Source organism: Sceloporus occidentalis, unplaced genomic scaffold, assembly GCF_023333645.1.
Source record: "Sceloporus occidentalis isolate IW3139 unplaced genomic scaffold, rSceOcc1.0.p SCAF_13, whole genome shotgun sequence".
In the NCBI taxonomy this organism is placed as follows: domain Eukaryota; kingdom Metazoa; phylum Chordata; class Lepidosauria; order Squamata; family Phrynosomatidae; genus Sceloporus; species Sceloporus occidentalis.
Genome location: NW_028316993.1, coordinates 21,415,456 through 21,438,960, shown reverse-complemented (window position 1 = coordinate 21,438,960; position 23,505 = coordinate 21,415,456). Strand labels below are relative to the sequence as shown.

At 44.3% G+C, this 23,505-nt stretch overlaps 1 protein-coding gene across 3 annotated transcripts in view; it reads left to right on the top strand.

Annotated features, from left to right (window-relative positions):
- The window catches only part of YTHDF2 (YTH N6-methyladenosine RNA binding protein F2), a 43,155-nt gene extending 21,011 nt beyond the window's left edge, over positions 1–22,144 (top strand). For all 3 annotated transcript variants that reach the window (XM_089478598.1, XM_089478601.1, XM_089478599.1), the window contains one exon: positions 19,514–22,144. In XM_089478598.1, coding sequence (XP_089334724.1) covers positions 19,514–19,537 — 24 coding nt within the window. In that variant the 3' untranslated portion in view covers positions 19,538–22,144. The remainder of the gene's footprint in view (positions 1–19,513) is intronic.
- The last annotated feature ends 1,361 nt before the right edge of the window (positions 22,145–23,505 follow it).

Below are 23,505 nucleotides of genomic sequence, written 5' to 3'. Positions count from 1 at the left end.
TTAGAGGCCCAAGTGCTGCATGATGGGTTGAGTTCCTGTCACTAGTCCCAGCTTCTGCCAGCCTAGCAGTTTGAAAGCATGCAAATGCAAGCAGATACATAGGTACCGCTTCTCAGTGGTAAGATAACAACTTTCAGTGCAGTCATGCTGGCCACATGACCACCAGAGCAATGCTGGCTCTTCGGCTTAGAAATGGAGATGAACACTGCCTCCTACAGTCAGTTACGACTAGACATTCATGTCAAGGGGCTACCTTTACCTTTAAGAAGTGAATGTAGGAGTATATGGGTTGCTCTTCACAAGACTAGAGCCAGTGTGGTATAGTGGTTTGTTCATTGGCCTAAGGCTCTGAAGACCATGGTTCAGAGCCCTGTTCAACCATGGAAGCTTACTAGGTTGCCTTGTGCAGTTCACACCCTCTCAGCCTGAGAGGAAGGCAAAGGCAGCTCCGCTCTAAGAAAACTTGCAAAAACAAAACAAAAAAGACAACTATGATAAAACCTTGTAAGTAAGAATTGACTTAAAGGCATGCAACAGCATTAGTAGACTACTGGGCCTCTTGAAAAAAAGCATTCCATTTCTCATTTGCGATTTCTTAAGGACTAGAGAAATAAAAATAAACACCTCTCTTTATTCCAGATTACTCCAGATTATTTTATTTTATGAATAAATTTCTTGTATTACTTTTTGTATGGCTCATACAGTCACTAATTGTAAATCAAGCTATACAACCAATCAGTAAAATCAATACAATAGGGTAAGATGTCAGATAAAAGGACTCTGCATAATTCTATATATTTTTAAAAAAATAATTAGATGAGATTTCCAGTGTAATAAAACTACAACTAGAAACAGTAGGGAAACAAACTAGAGAACAGCTACATATATAAAAAATTGGGGTATGTGTGTGGGTGTATCTATCTGTCTATCTATCTATATCCCAAAAACAGAAAGAAGACAAGTGAAACATTGATTTCCAACTTTTTTACCAATGATTTTATGTGTTCTATAGTTTTACATACTCTATGGCAAAATGTCTTGCAAGTAATTCTACTTATTTGTCCCTACTAATATTCAGAACCCATCAAAATTTGTATTTTTTTCTTATTGCAATAGATGGATTATCATATTATTCAGTTTCTACCAGCAAAAGACCATAGGGAATTCTCCATTTTACAAATAACGCCAATAAATTTTTCTGGCAATTCCAATATCCATTTATTGACATTAGCATATTAACATCTTAAATAAGTTATTTCCTTCTTTTCACTAAAATAACTTTATAATTAGCTTAGAATTAAACTGCAGGTTGAGTTTCCCTCATCTGAAATTTCAGAATGCTCCTATCAGGGTTGGAAAAACCCAGTTTTTTTTTTAAAAAAAACTTTTTTGTTTTAAACCAGGTTTTTGTGTTAATGTTTTACCTAAAATTGAATCATGCTTATTAATAATGTGAAACATTATTTTATGTATCAGAAAGTTTGATCAAGCATGCTTTAATGCTTTCTAACATTAACAATCCAAAGTAATTAGGCTTTGCTATGATTTACAGCGTTCAGTAAAACAGATTTTTAATGTGAAGTCGAAGGCTTTCATGGCTGGCATCCATAGTTTTTATGGGTTTTTTTGGGCCATATAGCCTGAAAAACGCACAAAAACTATAGATTTTTTAATGCTTAGTAAATCTGAATATATGTAGATTATATATAATAAAACATACAAAGTACAGTATTCTCGGAGTTGGTTTGGTTGAACTTGCATTAATTTAAGAATTTATTTTTGAATGGCATTTTTTGCATTATAAAATAAAATGATTAAAAAGAAGCAACTGACACTGGATACTGGTCTAACAGTGAACAACTGTCAGTAAACTGTTAAAGTGTTTAAATTTCCCTACTGTGTCATATGCTCCTCAGGTTGAGCATCCTTTTCAATTTGTAAGAAGACAGAGGCAAAGAAGGTGTTGAGTGGTTCTACCTTTTCTCTGTCCCTGTTAGCATTTCATCATCTCCACACAATGGCCCTACTGTTTCCTTTATATAAAAATGTAAAAGAATATGGACTAAAATACAGCTTTATTGAACTCATTTAGATGTAGGCACCTTTTTAATAAGAACACAGTTTGAACTAGTGTGGACCATCAGAGTTATTTCTCTGCGTGTGTGAGTGCTTATGGAGCCTTCAACTTGGCTGTTGACCTCTGGCAACCCCATGCATTTTCATGGCTTTTTCTTAGACAAGAAACAGAGATGATTTGCCATTGCCAGCTTAAAGAGTCCTCTAATTCAACAGAATAATCTCAAATCAGTATTCATTTTTGGTGCTTTGCCCCAGAGATGGTTTCTATTTTGAGAACTAAAAGCTACCCTTACATCAATATATGCCATAAAAAGCTGTGCACCTCTTGTATATTTAATTACCAGATGAAATAGGATGAAACTATGGAAGATCCATTTGTTGAACTCTGCCTCCTCTTCCACCAGTATGTGATTTTCTTCTGTCCAGTGTTCATTTCTTTGAAGGGAATAATACTTTGCATAAATTTGTCTTGTTTATTAAGTATGGGTTGGGCAACTGCAGAAAGGTTGAAGGGCTTATTTAGACATTTGTTTAAGCCAGGACTGGAGTGAAGAGGATGGAAGGAAGGAGTGGGAGCATATGTGGGACAGGGATGAGATTTTAAACTGGGACTGGAGTGAATCAGGGATGGAAGGAGGCGGGTGGGAACGTTTTGTACAACTTTTTTTTTTTGCCACAGCAAGCCAAGGTATATTTTTCTGTTTAAAACATTGGAAGTCTCTGCATTGCAAGGGCACTCCAGAGGCTGGGGGCTATACTTTTGGGGCTGGCAGCTCACACTTTCCCTACCCGGGTTAGGGTGATCAGTACTTTATAGATTCCACATTTGAAAAAAAAAAGCATAGCAATGAATTGGATCAACAAAATTATTATACCCTTTAAAAGTTCATTACAAAACTGTAAATTAGGTTTGCAGTTGAATTATTTATTTATTTATTTATTTATTTATTTATTTATACCCCACTCTTCAGCCAAAAGGCTATCGGAGCAGCTTACAATTTGTTAATTAGACATTTCCCTGCCCTCAGGCTTACAATCTAAAAAAGACAAGACACAAAAGGAGGAGGGAATGACAGTAGGGAAGGGGAAAAGTCCAGCAGATCTGCTCTCCCTCAGAGGCCTGTTAAAGCTGGCTTGCCTTCCTCTCCCTCAGATGGTGGCTAGAGGGAGGGCTCTTCTTCTTTCAGACAAGGCCTGTTGGAGCTGGCTTGCCTTCTAGTTCCTCTAGAATAGACATCTAGTGCAGGTGATAAAAAAATTAGTATGGTATGTTCCATTAGGTTGGATACAAATGAAGATGATTTAGTATATACAGTAGTTGTGTTGATGGGATTTTCTACAGCTTCAGTACTCTCTCCTGCCCATAATATCCCATGTAGAATTACAGTGGTTTCCACCTGAAAGTATATTAATGTTTACAGTCCTTAAAGTCTTTTAAACATAATTTCTTTATCTAGGTCTTTCAGTTCACCAGATGGCATTTCTTCATGTAGGCCTTTCATTTTTGGATGAAGAAGATAATTTTATAGGTTTATTTCATTGGGCTTACTGTATATACTGATGTTTAAGTCTAGAAATTTTAATCAAAAAATTGACCCAGAAAACCTGAGTCGACTTATCCATGAGTAGGTAGGTACTGCACTTTGACTCTTACAAAAAAATAACCATCCCCTGGTTAAAGGCAAGAGTATAATCTGTCCTGGAAGCACTGACCCTCTTTTAGTCTCTCATCCATCCAGACTTTAATGTGATCACAAAAAATTATGCCTGCTGGAATTTTGTAGGTTCTTTGGCATTATTTTCCTTTGCTTCATCCTTTAGATTCTTTGTTACATGTTACATAAGGTTTACCCTTGACTTATCCATGGGTCATATCAAAATCCATTATTTTGACCCCCAAACCTGCCCTTGACTTATACATGAGGTTGACTTACAGTTGAGTATATATGATATGCTTTTCTAACTAGATTTTAAATCCATGATGGTGAACCTATGGCATGCGTGCCACAGATGGTATGCAACACCATTTCTCCCTGCAAACAGCAGGGAGAAAAGGAGGGAAAAGCACACGCTTGTTCCTCCTCCTTCCTGACCCTTCCCGGCCTCCAGCTGCCTCTCCGGAAGCAGCTGGAGGTGGCACAGGAGGACCCTTCCTGGCTTCCAGTTCTCTCTCCAGCTTCCAGGTGCCTCTCTGGAGGCAGCTGGAGGCCGGGGATAGTGAGGGGGGGAGGTGGCTGGAGGCCAGGAGTGGTGTGTCCCAATTCCTCTTCTTCCTCCCCCCCCCAGGCCTTTAGCTATCTCTGGAGAGGCAGCTGAAGGCTCAGATGGGGGGGAGCCCTGCCCCTGAAGCCCCCCCCCCCCCCCAGCACTGGGTAAACCCCATGTGCTGGAAGACCTTTTCGTTTGGGCACTCATATTATCTATGATCTCCTCATGGATGAGAATGCCGACCTGGCTTGTTTTACAGAAACCTGGCTAGGAGAAGATAGTGTCATCACTTGGAATCAAGCTCTCCCAGCTGGGTAAAGGAAAGTGGGCGAGGAGGCAGAGTGGCTCTGGTTCATAGAGACAATCTCATTCTAACCAGGATAGCTGTCCGGAAGACTGACCGCCTCGAGTGTATGTACCTACGCTTGAAGACCAGGGACAGTACACTGGTACCCCGGGTTACGAAATTAATTCGTTCCGCTATTCCTTTCGTAAGCCGAAAATTTCGTAACCCGAAGCGCTTTTCCCATTGAAAATAACTAATGCGTTCCATGACCTCAGACTGAACCTGCAAGTCAAAACAAAGTCACAATAGAGGCCTATTAAGCTAAGTACCCTACAATACAATGTAATACAAAGTTGCCTGAGGCACTAAAGAGCTTAACAATGACTGGCAGGTCCATTCTAAACTTTCTAAGGATCTTAACAATGACTGACAGGTCCATTCTAAACTTTCTAATGATCTTAACAATGACTGACAGGTCCATTCTAAACTTTCTAAAGGATAAAGAAAAAAAGTTTTTTTCTCTCTTTGATGGTTCTGGCATCTCAGAGTGAGGCAGGAGGAGGAGGATGAGCTCTCAAATCATCACACCCATGACCAAAGCACCCCAAATCTAAAAAAGCAACCCCATGGTCACACTCTCTGGCCCAAACTTGCAAAAGTCCCACCCCACACTTTGAAAACATCACAGCCATGACCAAACCACCCCAGAACCCAAACTCAAAGGCCAGAACCCCCAAATCTGAAAATGCCACCCCAAAGTCACACTCTCTGGCCCACATCAAATCAAGGCCAAACTTGCAAAAATCGATGCCCACACTTTGAAAACATCACAGCCATGACCAAACCACCCCAGAACCCAAACTCAAAGGCCAGAAACCCCAAATCTGAACATGCCACCCCAAAGTCACACTCTCTGGCCCACATCAAATCAAGGCCAAACTTGCAAAAATCGATGCCCACACTTTGAAAACATCACAGCCATGACCAAACCACCCCAGAACCCAAACTCAAAGGCCAGAAACCCCAAATCTGAACATGCCACCCCAAGGTCACACTCTCTGGCCCACATCAAATCAAGGCCAAACACATCTCACACTTTGAAAACATCACACCCATGACCATGCCACCCCAGAACCCAAACTCAAAGGCCAGAAACCCCAAATCTGAACATGCCACCCCAAGGTCACACTCTCTGGCCCACATCAAATCAGGGCCAAACATGCAAACCTCACATCTCACACTTTGAAATCATCACACCCATGACCATGCCACCCCAGAACCCAAACTCAAAGGCCAGAAACCCCAAATCTGAACATGCCACCCCAAGGTCACACTCTCTGGCCCACATCAAATCAGGGCCAAACATGCAAACCTCACATCTCACACTTTGAAATCATCACACCCATGACCATGCCACCCCAGAACCCAAACTCAAAGGCCAGAAACCCCAAATCTGAACATGCCACCCCAAGGTCACACTCTCTGGCCCACATCAAATCAAGGCCAAACACATCTCACACTTTGAAATCATCACACCCATGACCATGCCACCCCAGAACCCAAACTCAAAGGCCAGAAACCCCAAATCTGAACATGCCACCCCATGGTCACACTCTCTGGCCCACATCAAATCAAGGCCAAACTTGCAAAAATCGATGCCCACACTTTGAAAACATCACAGCCATGACCAAACCACCCCAGAACCCAAACTCAAAGGCCAGAAACCCCAAATCTGAACATGCCACCCCAAGGTCACACTCTCTGGCCCACATCAAATCAAGGCCAAACACATCTCACACTTTGAAAACATCACACCCATGACCATGCCACCCCAGAACCCAAACTCAAAGGCCAGAAACCCCAAATCTGAACATGCCACCCCAAGGTCACACTCTCTGGCCCACATCAAATCAGGGCCAAACATGCAAACCTCACATCTCACACTTTGAAATCATCACACCCATGACCATGCCACCCCAGAACCCAAACTCAAAGGCCAGAAACCCCAAATCTGAACATGCCACCCCAAGGTCACACTCTCTGGCCCACATCAAATCAAGGCCAAACACATCTCACACTTTGAAATCATCACACCCATGACCATGCCACCCCAGAACCCAAACTCAAAGGCCAGAAACCCCAAATCTGAACATGCCACCCCATGGTCACACTCTCTGGCCCACATCAAATCAAGGCCAAACTTGCAAAAATCGATGCCCACACTTTGAAAACATCACAGCCATGACCAAACCACCCCAGAACCCAAACTCAAAGGCCAGAAACCCCAAATCTGAACATGCCACCCCAAGGTCACACTCTCTGGCCCACATCAAATCAAGGCCAAACACATCTCACACTTTGAAAACATCACACCCATGACCATGCCACCCCAGAACCCAAACTCAAAGGCCAGAAACCCCAAATCTGAACATGCCACCCCAAGGTCACACTCTCTGGCCCACATCAAATCAGGGCCAAACACATCTCACACTTTGAAAACATCACACCCATGACCATGCCACCCCAGAACCCAAACTCAAAGGCCAGAAACCCCAAATCTGAACATGCCACCCCAAGGTCACACTCTCTGGCCCACATCAAATCAGGGCCAAACATGCAAACCTCACATCTCACACTTTGAAATCATCACACCCATGACCATGCCACCCCAGAACCCAAACCCAAAGGCCAGAAACCCCAAATCTGAACATGCCACCCCAAGGTCACACTCTCTGGCCCACATCAAATCAGGGCCAAACATGCAAACCTCACATCTCACACTTTGAAATCATCACACCCATGACCATGCCACCCCAGAACCCAAACTCAAAGGCCAGAAACCCCAAATCTGAACATGCCACCCCAAGGTCACACTCTCTGGCCCACATCAAATCAGGGCCAAACACATCTCACACTTTGAAAACATCACACCCATGACCATGCCACCCCAGAACCCAAACTCAAAGGCCAGAAACCCCAAATCTGAACATGCCACCCCAAGGTCACACTCTCTGGCCCACATCAAATCAGGGCCAAACATGCAAACCTCACATCTCACACTTTGAAATCATCACACCCATGACCATGCCACCCCAGAACCCAAACCCAAAGGCCAGAAACCCCAAATCTGAACATGCCACCCCATGGTCACACTCTCTGGCCCACATCAAATCAAGGCCAAACATGCAAACCTCACATCCCACACTCTCAAATCATCACACCCATGACCATGCCACCCCAGAACCCAAACTCAAAGGCCAGAAACCCCAAATCTGAACATGCATCCCCATGGTAAGGCCCATTCTAAAGGATAAAGAAAAAAAGTGTTGCTGGTCTTGGCATCTCAGAGTGAGGCAGGGGAAGGAGGAGGAGGAGCTGCTCTCAAATCATCACAGCCATGACCAAAGCAACCACAAATCTAAAAAAGGAACCCCATGGTCACACTCTCTGGCCCACATCAAATCAAGGCCAAACACATCTCACACTTTGAAATCATCACACCCATGACCATGCCACCCCAGAACCCAAACCCAAAGGCCAGAAACCCCAAATCTGAACATGCCACCCCATGGTCACACTCTCTGGCCCACATCAAATCAAGGCCAAACATGCAAACCTCACATCCCACACTCTCAAATCATCACACCCATGACCATACAGTACAAAAGTGTTTTTCTTATCTTTGCTGGTCTTGGCATCTGGTCCTGGCATCTCGGAGTGAGGCAGGAGGAGGAGGAGGAGGAGAGGGGCAGCCCAAAAAGCCAAATTTAAACCAATTCAAGCAATTTAACCACTTCAGCCAATTCAAGCAATTTCACCACTTCAGCCAATTTAGCCAATTCAAGCAATTTAACCACTTCAGCCAATTTAGCCAATTCAAGCAATTTAACCAATTCAGCCAATTTAGCCAATGCCACCAATTTAACAAAGTTAACCATTTTTTAAAAAAGAATTTGGTGTTTTTTTTTAGGGTCACCTTTTTTTTAAGGGTCACCTTTTGCCTTCTTGGAAGACGGTTCTCCCGCTCTAGGGAAGAACTGGTCCAAGGATGTCTGCTTTTGCCGGCCCTTAAGCAGGTTCTTAAAATGGCTAAGGCAGACATTATCAAAATGGGCAATGGCATGGCTGGTGAGCACCTGCTCAGGGTGGTGCTTCTCCACAAAGGAAGCCACATTGTGGAATTGCCTCAGAATGTCTTTAATGTCTGCCGTTGGCAAAGATGCCCCCGCAGCCTCCTCCTGCTGGCCCCTGTCGAAGTGGAGCACGTCCTCGTCCACGGCCGAGTGTTGCATCGCCGCCAAGGCCTTCAGGTCCTCTGTTGTCAGGTCCTCGTTGTGCTCCTCGAGGAGTTCCTCCACGTCCTCGTTGTCCACGTCGAGTCCCAGGGACCTCGCGATGGAGACGATCTCGTGCACCTCTTCCTCTTCACCTGGCTCAGCACCCTCGGACTGTGACCCTTCCAAGGAAGAAGCATCAGGCCACAGCTTCCTCCATGCAGCAATCAGGTTGCGCCTGGTGATCGCCTGCCAGGCCAAGTCCACCATCTTTATGCACACCACGATGTCAAAATGCTGCTTCCAGAACTCACGAAGGGTCAGCTGTGTGCTCTCGGTCACATCGAAGCAACGCTTGAAGAGGTGCTTGGTGTACAGCTTCTTGAAGTTGGCGATCACCTGCTGGTCCATGGGTTGCAAGAGGGAGGTCGTGTTGGGTGGCAGAAACTGGACCTTGATGAAGGAGAACTCCGCGAGGATGTCCTTCTCCAGGCCATGCGGGTGCGCAGGAGCATTGTCCAAGAGGAGGAGGCACTTCAGGGGCAAATCTTCTTCCTCCAGGTACCGCTTCACTGTCGGGGCGAAGACACTGTTGATCCACTCGACGAAAAGGAGGCGTGTCACCCATGCGCGGCCATTGGAGCGCCACATCACTGGCAACCTGTCCTTCTGGATGTTGTGTGCCTTGAACGCCCTGGGATTCTCGGAGTGGTACACCAACAGGGGCTTGACCTTACAGTCCCCGCTGGCATTGGCACACAACGCAAGTGTGAAGCGGTCCTTCATTGGCTTGTGGCCTGGCTGTCTCCTCTCCTCCTGGGTGATGTAGGTGCGGCGAGGCATCTTCTTCCAGAAGAGGCCCGTCTCGTCGCAGTTGAAGACTTGCTGCGGGACGTAGCCTTCCTCCTCCACCATGGCCTTGAACGCGACGACGAATGCTTCAGCGGCCTGGTGGTCTGCGCTGGACGCCTCGCCGTGACGGACGACAGAGTGGATCCCGGTCCTCCTCTTGAACCTGTCGAACCAGCCACGTGATGCTTTGAAGTCCGGGGTGGCTGGCTCCTCCTGCGAAGAAGTTCCTTCGCCTGCCTCCTTGCTGGCCAGGTCTTCGTAGATGGCGGTGGCCTTCTCGCAGATGACCGAGGTGGTCACAGTGTCCCCGACTCGCTCCTTTTCCTTGATCCAGAGGAGAAGCAGGCGCTCCATCTCCTCATGCTTCGGTGTCCTCTGCTTGGCGATGGTCGTCACGCCTTTCGCTGGAGCCACAACAGCTCTGATGGCCTCCTTCTGCTTGAGGACAGTGCCAATCGTCGATGGGTTGCGTCCATACTCCTTGGCAATGTCCACCAAGCGCACGCCCCTCTCGTGCTTGGCAATGATGTCCTTCTTGTCCTCCAAGGACAAGGGAGCCCTCTTCTTCTTCTCACCGCTTGGCTTGGGAGCCATAGCTCAAGCCTAAAAAGGACAAAAGGCACAGGCAATGAGCAAAAGCCACAATTGGAAACCACCCCCACCCCCATGGTCACACTCTCTGGCCCAAACTTGCAAAAGTCCCACCCCACACTCTCAAATCATCACAGGCATGGCCAAAGCACACAAGAACACAAGCCCATAAGGCCAAAACCCCCAAATCAGAAAATGCCACCCTATGGTGAGAGTCTCTGGCCACATGTGACCATAGCCAAAGTGTTAAAAGTCTCACACCACACTTTGAAAACAGCACAGCCATGAAGAAATCAAAGCAGCAAATGAAGCCCATCATCCACACATCAGAGCATGCCACACTAACAGCAAGAAACCCCAAAAAAAGCAACCCAGCAGCTCTAACCCATCATCCACACATCAGAGCATGCCACCCAAACAGCAAAAAACCCCAAAAAAAGCAACCCAGCAGCTCTAACCCATCATCCACACATCAGAGCATGCCACCCAAACAGCAAGAAACCCCAAAAAAAGCAACCCAGCAGCTCTAACCCATCATCCACACATCAGAGCATGTTACCCAAACAGCAAGAAACCCCCAAAAAAGCAACCCAGCAGCTCTAACCCATCATCCACACATCAGAGCATGTTACCCAAACAGCAAGAAACCCCAAAAAAAGCAACCCAGCAGCTCTAACCCATCATCCACACATCAGAGCATGTTACCCAAACAGCAAGAAACCCCAAAAAAAGCAACCCAGCAGCTCTAACCCATCATCCACACATCAGAGCATGCCACACTAACAGCAAGAAACCCCAAAAAAAGCAACCCAGCAGCTCTAACCCATCATCCACACATCAGAGCATGCCACACTAACAGCAAAAAACCCCAAAAAAAGCAACCCAGCAGCTCTAACCCATCATCCACACATCAGAGCATGTTACCCAAACAGCAAGAAACCCCAAAAAAAGCAACCCAGCAGCTCTAACCCATCATCCACACATCAGAGCATGTTACCCAAACAGCAAGAAACCCCAAAAAAAGCAACCCAGCAGCTCTAACCCATCATCCACACATCAGAGCATGTTACCCAAACAGCAAAAAACCCCCAAAAATGCAACCCAGCAGCTCTAGCCCATCATCCACACATCAGAGCATGTTACCCAAACAGCAAGAAACCCCAAAAAAAGCAACCCAGCAGCTCTAACCCATCATCCACACATCAGAGCATGCCACACTAACAGCAAGAAACCCCAAAAAAAGCAACCCAGCAGCTCTAACCCATCATCCACACATCAGAGCATGCCACACTAACAGCAAAAAACCCCCAAAAAAGCAACCCAGCAGCTCTAACCCATCATCCACACATCAGAGCATGTTACCCAAACAGCAAGAAACCCCAAAAAAAGCAACCCAGCAGCTCTAACCCATCATCCACACATCAGAGCATGTTACCCAAACAGCAAGAAACCCCAAAAAAAGCAACCCAGCAGCTCTAACCCATCATCCACACATCAGAGCATGCCACCCAAACAGCAAGAAACCCCAAAAAAAGCAACCCAGCAGCTCTAACCCATCATCCACACATCAGAGCATGTTACCCAAACAGCAAGAAACCCCAAAAAAAGCAACCCAGCAGCTCTAACCCATCATCCACACATCAGAGCATGCCACCCAAACAGCAAGAAACCCCCAAAAAAGCAACCCAGCAGCTCTAACCCATCATCCACACATCAGAGCATGTTACCCAAACAGCAAGAAACCCCAAAAAAAGCAACCCAGCAGCTCTAACCCATCATCCACACATCAGAGCATGTTACCCAAACAGCAAGAAACCCCAAAAAAAGCAACCCAGCAGCTCTAACCCATCATCCACACATCAGAGCATGTTACCCAAACAGCAAGAAACCCCAAAAAAAGCAACCCAGCAGCTCTAACCCATCATCCACACATCAGAGCATGCCACACTAACAGCAAAAAACCCCAAAAAAAGCAACCCAGCAGCTCTAACCCATCATCCACACATCAGAGCATGTTACCCAAACAGCAAGAAACCCCAAAAAAAGCAACCCAGCAGCTCTAACCCATCATCCACACATCAGAGCATGTTACCCAAACAGCAAGAAACCCCAAAAAAAGCAACCCAGCAGCTCTAACCCATCATCCACACATCAGAGCATGTTACCCAAACAGCAAGAAACCCCAAAAAAAGCAACCCAGCAGCTCTAACCCATCATCCACACATCAGAGCATGTTACCCAAACAGCAAGAAACCCCAAAAAAAGCAACCCAGCAGCTCTAACCCATCATCCACACATCAGAGCATGTTACCCAAACAGCAAAAAACCCCCAAAAATGCAACCCAGCAGCTCTAGCCCATCATCCACACATCAGAGCATGTTACCCAAACAGCAAGAAACCCCAAAAAAAGCAACCCAGCAGCTCTAACCCATCATCCACACATCAGAGCATGTTACCCAAACAGCAAGAAACCCCAAAAAAAGCAACCCAGCAGCTCTAACCCATCATCCACACATCAGAGCATGTTACCCAAACAGCAAGAAACCCCCAAAAAAGCAACCCAGCAGCTCTAACCCATCATCCACACATCAGAGCATGTTACCCAAACAGCAAAAAACCCCAAAAAATGCAACCCAGCAGCTCTAACCCATCATCCACACATCAGAGCATGTTACCCAAACAGGAAAAACCCCCCAAAAAAGCAACCCAGCAGCTCTAACCCATCATCCACACATCAGAGCATGTTACCCAAACAGCAAAAAACCCCCAAAAATGCAACCCAGCAGCTCTAGCCCATCATCCACAAATCTGAACATGCCAGTAGTGTAGCAAAACCCACAATCCACACTTTGAAAACACCAAAAAAATAAAAATAAAAAAAATAAAAATTAAAAAAAAATTAAAAAAATTTAAAAAAAATAAACAGCACCCCAGCACCCCAGAGCAAAAGCATGGTCACACTGTCTCAGCCCAACCCACCCCACAAGAAGAAGGTAAAAATTCATCAACCTACCGGTAGAGAAATTCCCGATGCCGGTCTTGATCCGAAGATACACCTGGCAAAGGCAGCAAAAGTCCAAAGCCAGGAAAAGTCCGAACCGCAAGTGAACCCAAGAGTCAGAGCTCAAATATCAACTCTTCCTCACACAGTCCACAGGGCCAGACAAAGGAGCCGATCAATGGAAGCCGGCTTTTATTTCGCAAGGCAAGCCACCCCCCCCAATTTCGTTAGCCAATGCAATTGATTGGCTTGATTTCTCAAGCCAATCACTGCTGCTAACGAAATTCAAAAATCGCGCCTAACCCAGCCCCCTGGGTTAGCCGTTAGCCCTTTAAATCCCTGGAAAGCCTATCGCTGCACTTTGCATTTTTTGAATTTCGCGCCGAAAAGGATTGCGTAACCCGAAGAATCTTTCGCAACCCGGGACAGCTTTTTCCAAGCCGCATTTTTCGTATCCCGAAAAATTCGTAACCCGGTCCTTTCGTATCCCGGGGTACCAGTGTATAGGGATTCTGTTGGTATACCGTCCACCCCGTTGCTTAACAGACTTGCTATCCGAGCTGATGCAACTGGTCTCAGAGTTGCTTTTGGAGTCACCCAGACTTTTAGTCCTGGGTGATTTCAACATCCCACTCAACACCAGTCTTAACAGGTGCAGCTCAGGAATTCATGGAATCCATGACAAACATGGGCCTTTCCCAATTGGTCAACAGGCCAATACATTGTGCGGGTCATACTCTCGATGCGGTCCTTAGTATGGAGCAGGAATATCCGTGGGCAGAGGTAGTTAATACCTCCGCATTATCATGGACGGATCATCTCCTGGTCAGGGCAGAACTAAGAGCCACTGTCTGCTCCCTCGGGGGTGGAGGACCCATTAGATGGGTCCGCCCTCGAAAGCTAATGGAACCGATCGGATTCCAGAAAGCTCTAGAGGGTTTGATGGTTGATAATGCCGGTAATTCTGTTGAAGCCTTGGTGAATATGTGGAACACCTATCTTACTAAGGCCATCGACACAATCGCTCCTGAGTGTCCTTTCCGACTCCCCTCAAATCAGAAGCCCTGGTATACCGGAGAACTGAAGAATATGAAACAGGTGGGACAACGACTAGAGCGCGATTGGCGGAAATCTGGACTCTTATCTGACAGAACTCACCATAACAAATTCCTTTGTTCTTATGGAGAGGCAATTAAAGCAGCAAAGAGATTCTTCTCGTCTGCTCATATTGTGTGTGCAAAGTCTCGTCCGGCTGAACTGTTTAGGGTGGTGAGGGAACTGACGGCGATGCCATCTATCCAGAACCCTCTACTTAACACAACAACGGCCTGCTGCGACGCTTTCAACAACTAATTTGTAGACAAAATCTCTCAAATAAGAGCCCATATGGGACGCCAATGTTGAAACAAAACCGACTAATGAGGTGTCCAGTAAATCCGTTTATGAGATTAAACTGAATCAGTTTGAGCTAGTGAGTACTGAATACGTGGACAAGATCCTTGGAAAGGTTAAAAAAAAGACAACATGCCCTCTTGATTCCTGCCCATCGTCCAGGGGGTGAGGCACTGATGGAACTTCTTAGACGTATCATCAATGCTTCCCTTGGGGAGGGTCATATACCATCCTCTTTGAAAAAAGTGATCATTAGACCGCTCTTGAAAAAACCCTCCCTTGACCCCCTGGACATGAAAAATTATAGGCCTGTTTCTCATCTACCATTTTTGAGCAAGGTGATCGAGAGGGCAGTTACTGTTCAGCTCCAAATGGTCTTGGATGAAGCTTATTTTCTTGATCCGTTTCAAACGGGCTTCAGGACCGGGTATGGGGTGGAGACTACCATGGTTGCTCTAACTGATTACCTTTGTCTTGGCATTGACAGAGGGAGTGTGACCCTATTGGTGCTGCTAGACCTGTCAGCGGCATATGATACAATAGACCACGGCATCCTCCTGGAACGCCTGAGAGAGTTAGGAATTGAAGGCACTGTGTTGCAGTGATTCCGTTCCTTCCTCTTGGGAAGTGATGCTCGGGGACAGTTGCTCTTCAAAAACAGAGCTTAATTGTGGCGTCCCTCAAAGCGCCATCCTGTCCCCATATGAAGCCGCTCTGAGAAATCATCCGTGGATATGGGGCTGGGTGTTATCAGTACACAGATGGCACCCAAATATGTCCCGGTCATCAGCAACAACGACAGATGGCATCTCTCCTCTCAACCAGTGTCTTCAGGCAGTAATGGATTGGATGAGGGAAAACAAGCTCAAGTTGAATCCAGACAAAATGGAGGTACTTACGATAGGGGCCTCCAAACCAGGTGTTGAGCAGTCCTAGAGGGGTTCACACTCTCCTCGAATGACTGTGTTTGCAGTCTGGGGGTGCTACTTAACCCGTCGCTTCAGATGAGGAATCAGGTGAATGCGACGGTCAAGAGCGCCTGTTATTAGCTTCGGCTGATACGCCAGCTGCACCCTTTCCTGGAACGGGGTGACCTCAAAACCGTAGTACATGTACTGGTAATCTCAAGACTTGATTTTTGCAATGCGCTCTACATGGGGCTACCCTTGTGCCTAGTCCGGAAATTCCAGTTGGTTCAGAATATGGCAGCCAGGTTGGTCACAGGAACAGCAAGGAGTGGCCATATAACACCAATATTGAAGTCTCTCCACTGGCTCCCTATTAGTTTCCGGGCACAGTACAAGGTGTTGGTTATCACCTTTAAAGCCCTACATGGCTTGGGCCCAGCCTATCTAAGGGATCACCTGCTTCCTTACAATCTGCCCCGTACACTCAGGTCCTCTGGGAGGAATTTACTACAGCCCTTAAAGATCAGATTAATGGCGACCTCCCAGAGGACATTTTCTGCAGCCGCTCCCAATTTATGGAATGGTCTGCCGGATGAGATCCATCAAATTACCAATCTAGAGAGCTTCAAAAAAGCCATTAAGACAGATCTCTTCCAGTAGGCCCGGAATAAAATACTCGACCACGAATAAGACTTCCCATCAATCAAACTCTGTCCATGGTTATTATTTGGATTAATTGGATTTTAGCATGTTAGTTTTACTCTTATATTGGCCTGTTACAGACTGCCAAAATAAAGCTGCTTCGGGTCTCTTTGGAGGTATGCTATTTAAATGATGCATGAATCCTAAGAATCCGGAAGCTGCACCAAAAGCTGCACTCCGGTGCTTAGGAATTGAGTGTGGCTTTGGTGCGACCTCCGGACTCTTAGGACCCATGCATCATTTAAATAGCATACCTCCAAAGAGACCTGAAGCAGCTTTATTTTGGCAGTCTGTAACAGGCCATTGTTTAATCTTGTTTTAAGGGCAGGGGGTACTATGTATATATGGATGTATTTTAGCTTGTTGTACGCCACTTTGGTTGCCTGGCAAAAAGCAGGATAGAAATATATTTTTTAATTTGTTATTATTATTATTATTCATCCCCTAAAAAGTTCGCCATCACTGTTCTAGATGGTTTCTAATGTTTTACATTATAGTAATTGCCATGTCCTGAGAGATTGACTGATTTGTATACTGAGTTGTGTTTACATGGCTAGAAGTTTGGAACACTAAACAGGTTACAGCTGGCTCTTCATAGGCTGTACAATCACCAACCTTCAAAGTTTGTGCCCAGGAAATTTGTGCACTAGTAGGATATTGACCTGAAGCATCAGCCAATTGATGATTGTCAAATACTCTTTCATTAAAGTTTGTATTCATCTGTGGCTTAAAGCTTATTTTCACATTTCTTCAGCTTTATGTGGGAACAGACTGCTATGTTGTCATCCCTGCCTTAATACCAAATGTGTGATAAATGGTGTTCTTAGTAGCTTGGGGATCAGTAATGCCTGAGCAGTTGAAGGGTGTGCCTCATCTAGTGCTGCTACTTAGCTGCCTGGCATTAATCTATTGTGTTGAAAGCATATTGCTCTCTGTCACACTGTAGTTAGTAAAAAAACCAACCTTGTTGTCTCATCCCATTCTGCCCACTCTGGCATCATCAACCCAAGCGGCCTGCAAGACTTATTTTCAGACATGAAACAATACTGATCTGCTTGGGTTAATCCACACTAATTTCTCAGTTTCAGAGATAAGGTAATTAAATTACATCTTTCACATTTTGAGTTAAAAGTGCTGCCAGCGTTTTTACTGCATCATTTCTCTAGAGCTTTCAGTGTACAGAGTGGACCTCTTTTTCACCGCAGCACTGTGAAGGTGTGGTTAAGAAAAATATTGTTTGTCCAAGGTTTTTTAGGGAGTCTCAACAATTCATAAAAGAGGCCCCTCCCTCCTCAACTGCCATCTCGGCCTCAGAGGGAGCCATCAGGCAGACCCAGCAACATCAGGGACTGCCTGAAGGAAGAGGCCCCTCCCTCCTCAACTGTCATCTCGGCCTCAGAGGGAGCCATCAGGCAGACCCAGCAACATCAGGGACTGCATGAAGGAAGAGGCCCCTCCCTCCTCAACTGCCATCTCGGCCTCAGAGGGAGCCAGCAGGCAGACCAGCAACATCTTGGACTGCCTGAAGGAAGAGGCCCCTCCCTCCTCAACTGTCATCTCGGCCTCAGAGGGAGCCATCAGGCAGACCCAGCTACATCTTGGACTGCCTGAAGGAAGAGGCCCCTCCCTCCTCAACTGTCATCTCGGCCTCAGAGGGAGCCAGCAGGCAGACCAGCAACATCTTGGACTGCCTGAAGGAAGAGGCCCCTCCCTCCTCAACTGTCATCTCGGCCTCAGAGGGAGCCATCAGGCAGACCCAGCTACATCTTGGACTGCCTGAAGGAAGAGGCCCCTCCCTCCTCAACTGTCATCTCGGCCTCAGAGGGAGCCAGCAGGCAGACCAGCAACATCTTGGACTGCCTGAAGGAAGAGGCCCCTCCCTCCTCAACTGTCATCTCGGCCTCAGAGGGAGCCATCAGGCAGACCCAGCTACATCTTGGACTGCCTGAAGGAAGAGGCCCCTCCCTCCTCAACTGTCATCTCGGCCTCAGAGGGAGCCAGCAGGCAGACCAGCAACATCTTGGACTGCCTGAAGGAAGAGGCCCCTCCCTCCTCAACTGTCATCTCGGCCTCAGAGGGAGCCATCAGGCAGACCAGCAACATCTTGGCCTGCCTGAAGGAAGAGGCCCCTCCCTCCTCAACTGTCATCTCGGCCTCAGAGGGAGCCAGCAGGCAGACCAGCAACATCTTGGACTGCCTGAAGGAAGAGGCCCCTCCCTCCTCAACTGTCATCTCGGCCTCAGAGGGAGCCAGCAGGCAGACCAGCAACATCTTGGACTGCCTGAAGGAAGAGGCCCCTCCCTCCTCAACTGTCATCTCGGCCTCAGAGGGAGCCAGCAGGCAGACCAGCAACATCTTGGACTGCCTGAAGGATGAGACTTCTCCCTCCTTTAACTGTATTTTTATTGTATTAACGATTTTACTGTACACCGCTATGATCATCGCGGAATAGCGGTCTATAAATAAAACATATTATTATTATTATTATTATTTTGAACCTAAAAACTCCAAAATGAAACCCACACACCTTTCTTTGCATAGTATTGGTCTTCCTTATTTAAAGACTGGGGAAGCATGACAGTTTTTAAGGCTATTGGTAACATAGGGAAAGGCAAGAATGATCAACTTGTTATTTCTTTTAGAAACATAGGTAGCTTCATTAAAGAACACCACTTAAGTGGTGTGTTAGGTTGTATGAACACACTGCTTCTCTGAAGATGCCAAAAAAATTGTGTCTTAGCAGTCAGTTGATGTAGAGGTAGCAGTTTGCCTACCAAGTATTACATATTTGTCTCCCCCCTTCTATATTATGGAAGAGGCAGTTGTTAAAAATGTGAGCAATTTCACAGAGCTGTATGTGGTTGTACTAAAATTTTATCTTTTTGGCTACATGAAGTTCAGACAAAACACAATATAAATCATCATTATCTGTTTAAGACCTCTAATTGCTTAGTAATTAGAACATGCAGGAGGAAAAGACCCAGTGGACGGTATTTTATAGTGCAGAAGGTGAATGTTTTGTTGCTAAAATATCTCCAAATGTGTTTGTTTAGGATTTACCTAGACATTTTTGGGATATTTGGGTGTGTACTTTGGGGATATTCAAACTTCAATTCAGCTGATGTCTGTATAAAGAATAGCTTCCTGTTACATTTTTGACCAGAAGTCTAATTTAAAGCTTTACACTAACTGTTACTTTTTTCTTTCCCTTTCGTATAGGAGCGCCAAGGCCGTGTCAAGTAAATAACTGGATCCTTCCTCAGAAACTGCAGCAGAAGTGTTGCATCTTGGGTATCTTTCAGAAAGGAAGAAAAACTATACCAGAAAGAATTAGGACTTATTTCATTGACTTCATACAAACTCTTACAAACTTAACTGTTTAAAAATGTATTGGAATTTCACAAGAGACATAGGACTTTAAACAAAAACATCCCTTCTAGGTAGAGTAGAGGTGAAAACTGTCCCCTTCTTTTGGCTTTGGTTGTGATTTCAGAGGATAAACTTTGTTTTGGTTTTTCTCCCCACTTTTTTCTATGTTATTGGATTTTAAAGTCCACCCGTTTCTCTAATTTTTAAACCCTGCTGCTTCCCTGATTTCCTGGCCTTCTGAATCCCTCTTCCCACTGTTTTTTTAAATTGTTATTGCACTTGGAACACCGAGTTGTGACTTTCTTTTGGACATCTTCCATGGAAAGTGGAATGGATAACTTTTTCCATGGACTGGAAGAGGAATTTTATGAAGAATTTGAGGGGTTTTTACGCCTAGAAGATCTGAATGGAATTTGTCTACACGGTCTTGTCTGAGGGATAGTTCGTTTTCTCTCAAAAGTCAAATACAAAAGTCCTAAGAAATGTTCTGTTCTTGTGCATCATATGGATTACAGATTAAGTCTGGCTTGATTTGATTTGAAGGCTGAGAACAGTGGTAAAACATGTTTGTTTACAGGAAAATTAATTTTGGAAAAAAACTATTGTAATGTGTAGTGAATGTTTCTTCAGTTTTCTTGTTAAGCCAATGAGGAATGGGCGCTGCCTTTCTTTCACCATTAATCACTTCTCAATAATAAACGTGAGATCCTATTGAGCATCACTTCTTGGCCCCTTAGTTTTTAGTGTGTAGGCTACTGCTTCAGTGCTTGTACATAGCTATGCAAAGGCTGCATATGAGGAATAAATTCAGGTAAAATGAGCTGTAATGAAGTTTTCCTTCCTCTGATCCATAAGCTATGCCTAGTCTTTTACATTTTAGTAACGCATTATTGGAAGCAGTTCTGTATACCTATATGAACATCACAGGTAGTCAATGAAGTCAATCAGAAATGCCACTAATTGGAACTGTGTTTCTGTATTTACAGGCAAGCACACCTGATTTATATTACTGTATTGATTTTCTTTAATACAATGGACTGGCTTTACTTGTGGGATGAGGCATTTCTGTTTATGTGATTATGAACTGGTAAAAACCTATAACAAGTGTGAAGCTCTGTCTGTTGTACCTGAGGTTCATATGCACTCTATCACATCTGGACAAAGTTGTCATATGGAATAATACTAGCTTACTGAAGAATTTAAATTAAATCTGGTGAGTTTGAATGGGAGACCAAGGACAAGAGAGCTTGATCAAGATTGAGATACTGTGACAAAAATATGACCGACTCAGAACTGCAGCCCTGTGACTTGCTGTATAGAGGTGTTGCTTGTGCTTTTGTGTTTAATTCTACTATGATTTTCTCTGTGTTCCTGTTTTGTCAGAAACATTTCTTATTTTCCAGCTTACACAGAGTTATATGTAGTAGTGTGGCATGCACGCAAATAGTTGTTGTGTGCCTTCAAGTCATTTGCAACTGATGAAGAGAAGAACCTATCATGGAGATTTCTGCAACTGGGAGTGTGTGACTTGCGTAAGGGGAATTTGAACCCAGGTCTCCAGAGTCGTTTCTATGGTGGCTTTCTCAAATAGATTAAGACTCTAGAAGTAATACGTGCAGAGATTTGAGCAAATGCAATGCAACCTCTGAGTTTACCAACAGAACTAAATTACTGTTGTAAAAGAAATCTGCTCAGAGTGCTTATATAAACTCTAAAATAGGTCTTAGTAACTTGGTTGTCTTCCAGTATTACTTGTTGACTGTGTTCCACCTCTTCTTTGCAACAAAACTGTAAAGACAACCAAATAAACATAGGATTCCACATGAGGCCCTGTACTGCTTTTCCCTTATGGATACTTGAAGGAGAAAGAGTGGATCGTGTGTGGTTGGTGCGAAAGTAATAAGTAATAGATATTCTGTTTTTAAAAAAAGGCAAACAAATGTGCCTTGTCCATTTTCCTTTTCGCCTTCATGGTTTCTCAGTTTTACATTTGGTAAAAGTACACAACCACCTATTTTCAATTTTGGCTTATGTGTTAAAGATGTATCCAAGGCAAGGGATAGTCCTGTGTTTGAAGTATGTAGGTACCTTTTGTGTATTCTAGTACTTTCTTTGTTATTCTTGGGATTGCCATCTTTATAGTTTCTTTTGAAAGTTTCTGACTCTTGAGTGAGAAGCTAAGCTTGGAAAACAATTACAGAGAAACAAGGAATTATTTTAAAATGTCAGAATCATGTCTTGAGAATCATCTGTGGTTGTCATCATTGTTTCTTCTTCCTCGTTTTTTTCTTTCTCCAGCATAACAATTTCAGAATAACATTCTAGAATTATTTTGTTTTAATTATCTGCATTTCATCTGGGATGGAACTCAAAAAGATTTTCTATGCATACACAAACAGATCTAGACATGTTTCATGTCAGGAAGATTGCTGCATAGTGAAATTTGACAGATCATAGCCTTCTCTGACATTGCCATTTGTCATGTTCTGTATTCATTCCTAGGAATGTGGCATTTTCTATTTGTACTGTATTGTACACCTGTATTCATTCCTGTCCCATCCTGTGGTTGTTTCATGAGATTTTTTCTGCATAGAAATTTGTATGCATTTTCGTAACATAAGCTTTTTGTATATATTTTCTCCATTGAATAGGTTTATGTGTATTTTTAAACTGTATGCATTTTAGCCATTCCCAGATTTAAATGTATGCATGATTCCACACATACGTTATTTCTTAACTGGATTGTAAGCCTCTCGGCATGTGAATCTCTGAGACGAGGTGCTTTTATTTCACAACAACGCTTGGAAGTTGTGAAATTGATCATTTTAGTGGTAATTCTTTCTATACAGTACATGACTATCATAAGAGATATAAAATGTGTTCATATTGGTCTCTTAATACATTTGAGTTGTGGATCCTTAGTATGTGAAGTGTTTTAGCTTCTTGTTTCTTAAAGCCACTGAGTTTCTTGCTTCTGTGGTATGAGATCTGCCTCTTCTCACCTCTTCTGTGCATTAAAGCACCTGTGGTGAGGTATTCTGTGCAGATTGACTTTGCATATGAAAACTAATAATGAAAGATCAGTATTGTATTTGTGAAAGTACATGGAAGTAAAATGTCTGACTTTTTAATTCTGTCAAGTGGGTTATCTGAATATTTTATTCCAAGCATCCAGAACTGGATGCAGTATTCCAAGTATGCATTAGAAAGGTACACATTTAGTATTAAGCATTGGTATTAAGTATTAATAGCAAACTTGTCTATCTTCATTGCCATGGCAGTGTTAACCAGTTCCTGACCAAGACATGACAAAGGAACTGACTGAACCTTCAAGCTACATATGGCAGAAAATTTCATCTTTAATTTCTTCTGCTGGCCTTTCTTTGGCAGTCTTTGCAATGTGACCCTTTGATTAGAATGTGTGCACAAACACTGCTGTTTAAGCATATAGTTTACAGTGATTTTCCAAAGTGATTTATGGATTTTTTGTGTTGCGCAGCCTACTTTGAAAATGAACTGGCTTCTACATTTAAAGCTTCTCAGGACTTGCATATTCTGTATATGATCAGGATGATATTGTGCACTGCACAAGTGCAGAAATTAATGTTCGTTGTGGTACTACCAGCAAATTGTTTCTAGGGCTAGGGTTGGGGAGGGAAAGGTTTAAAAGCACATGTATTTTTTATTTTACTTTAAATAGGACATATCAAGATGTATGGCTTTGTGATCGTCCTTCCCCATGAGGCAACCCATGTCTTTACTGAGGCAATAGACATATCCTCTGTCTCAATTGAATGATTCTTAAGATTAAAGATTGGTTGTACAGACAGAAGAGTGAACCA